The 1,800-nt window shown below is 37.3% G+C and overlaps 1 protein-coding gene across 1 annotated transcript in view; it reads left to right on the forward strand.

Moving 5' to 3' along the window:
• The window catches only part of LOC101846794, a 6,749-nt gene extending 5,210 nt beyond the window's left edge, over positions 1-1,539 (forward strand). The window contains exons 7-8 of the mRNA XM_005091996.3: positions 552-693; positions 1,262-1,539. Of these exons, the coding sequence (XP_005092053.1) occupies positions 552-693; positions 1,262-1,430 (311 nt within the window). The 3' untranslated portion in view covers positions 1,431-1,539. The remainder of the gene's footprint in view (positions 1-551; positions 694-1,261) is intronic.
• The last annotated feature ends 261 nt before the right edge of the window (positions 1,540-1,800 follow it).

The raw sequence follows: 1,800 nt of genomic DNA on the forward strand, positions 1-1,800 counted from the left end.
GTACATTATTTCAATCAAAACTTGGTGTTATTTTCTTTTTTGTTGTTGTTGGTTTTAAAATGTTCTTTCTCGTTATCTTCTGCTCTGAGTTCTCTAAATGTACGAGATGTTCTTGGAAATGGCTATAGATCTTGTTTAATATCGTAGGGATATCAGTAGTGCTTGAATCATGTGATGAAGACGTTATATTATTATGTAGGTGTGCTGTGAGTGTTTGAAACAAGTCTTTACGTTTTGCTTTGAAATTCTCTTTAAAAGATAGGAATTATATTATATATACAGTAATCATTATTAAAATTGTTATCATTATGTGTACATATATCCTACACCACCCTCCCCTTTCACTCACCTCCTCTTTCTCTCTCTCTCTCTCTCTCTCTCTCTCTCTCTCTCTTTCTCTCTCTTTTTCTATATCTATCTATCCATCTATCTATCTATAATCTACCTATCTTTTTCCTTTACTGAAATCTAAAAGAGCCAGCTTCTTTGAAAGTGTGTTTTTTTCTTTTAAAAAGAAGTTAATTCATGCTTTCTTTCATGCGTTCTTGAAGGCGCCGTGGCTAACCCATCTGTTGATCCCAACGGCCAAAATGCACCTCCCACTGCCACCGTAGACTTCACCCCTCCTTTTGACGGCGTCCCTCAAGCCTCCCCATCGCTCATCACAGGATTCCATGTCGTTCGTAACCACTAGTGAGTGATCCGATATTAATCATTTGTCTCAGTTGCAACCTCGGTGTTTGATTTAAAATGTGAAAGACAGGACTATGTCAAGTATGATCCAGCCTTTTTCTGTTTGTTTTCTCTCTCTCTCTCTCTCTCTCTCTCTCTCTCTCTCTCTCTCTCTCTCTCTCTCTCTCTCTCTCTCTCTCTCTCTCTCTCTCGCACGAACGCGCGCGTTATGAAAGCACATCTACAGACTGATTCTGACGTTTAGAGTAAGAGAGCATCGACTTAGAAAACTAAACAAGAATTGCTTCCGTTCCTTTTAAAGATTTCCTCTCTGTTATGATAACAATAATAATATTCCTTCTCATGCATGGAAGAAATCTTTTCTCGTATGTCGTGCTATACATAATTAATCTTACACAACAGATTCAAGATAATTATGTAAATGCCTGCGCATTACAGTTGTGTAACGGCGCATGTCTGTGTTCCTGAAGTTTAGGAAGACAGTCAGAACTATATTGAATTACTTAATATTGCATGAAATTATAATCATCCTTTACGTATTACACCTTTTTAAAATCTCCTTCTACAGCTACTCCGGTGGCTATCCATCCATCTACTTTGGAATCGGCGACGATGTTTGGAACAACCGCGCTGAATTTGATTCCAGAGACTCAAGCTCAGGCGGATTCAACACAGAAAGCATCAACTTTAATGCCGCATTTGGTTATTTTGATACCAGAACACTGAATTTCAAGTAAATTAGATCAAAGAGGCAATGTCCATTATTGTTTTAATACAATATTTCACAAATGCAAAATATGACATACGGATAACGACCCTGCTGAAATAAAAAAGCAAACAATTTGATTTATGTTTTTGATTTAACTACACACTATTCTGTATGTTGAGGAGTGTTCAAACCGTTTTAGTCATAAGTGAGTCGAGGGGACAATTTAGCGTAAACAAAATATTAAGGACAAAAAATTGCGAAACCAGTTTTCAACATTTTGGACTACAGGTATTGACAAATCGTCCATTCCAAGAAGTTGGAATGACCTTTAACTTATCAAATGCGTTGTTGTCAAAAAGCAAAAGGAACGCAAAGCCCCTGTGTGTGTGTGTGTGTGT

Source organism: Aplysia californica, unplaced genomic scaffold (assembly GCF_000002075.1).
Source record: "Aplysia californica isolate F4 #8 unplaced genomic scaffold, AplCal3.0 scaffold00039, whole genome shotgun sequence".
Taxonomy (NCBI): Eukaryota; Metazoa; Mollusca; class Gastropoda; order Aplysiida; family Aplysiidae; genus Aplysia; species Aplysia californica.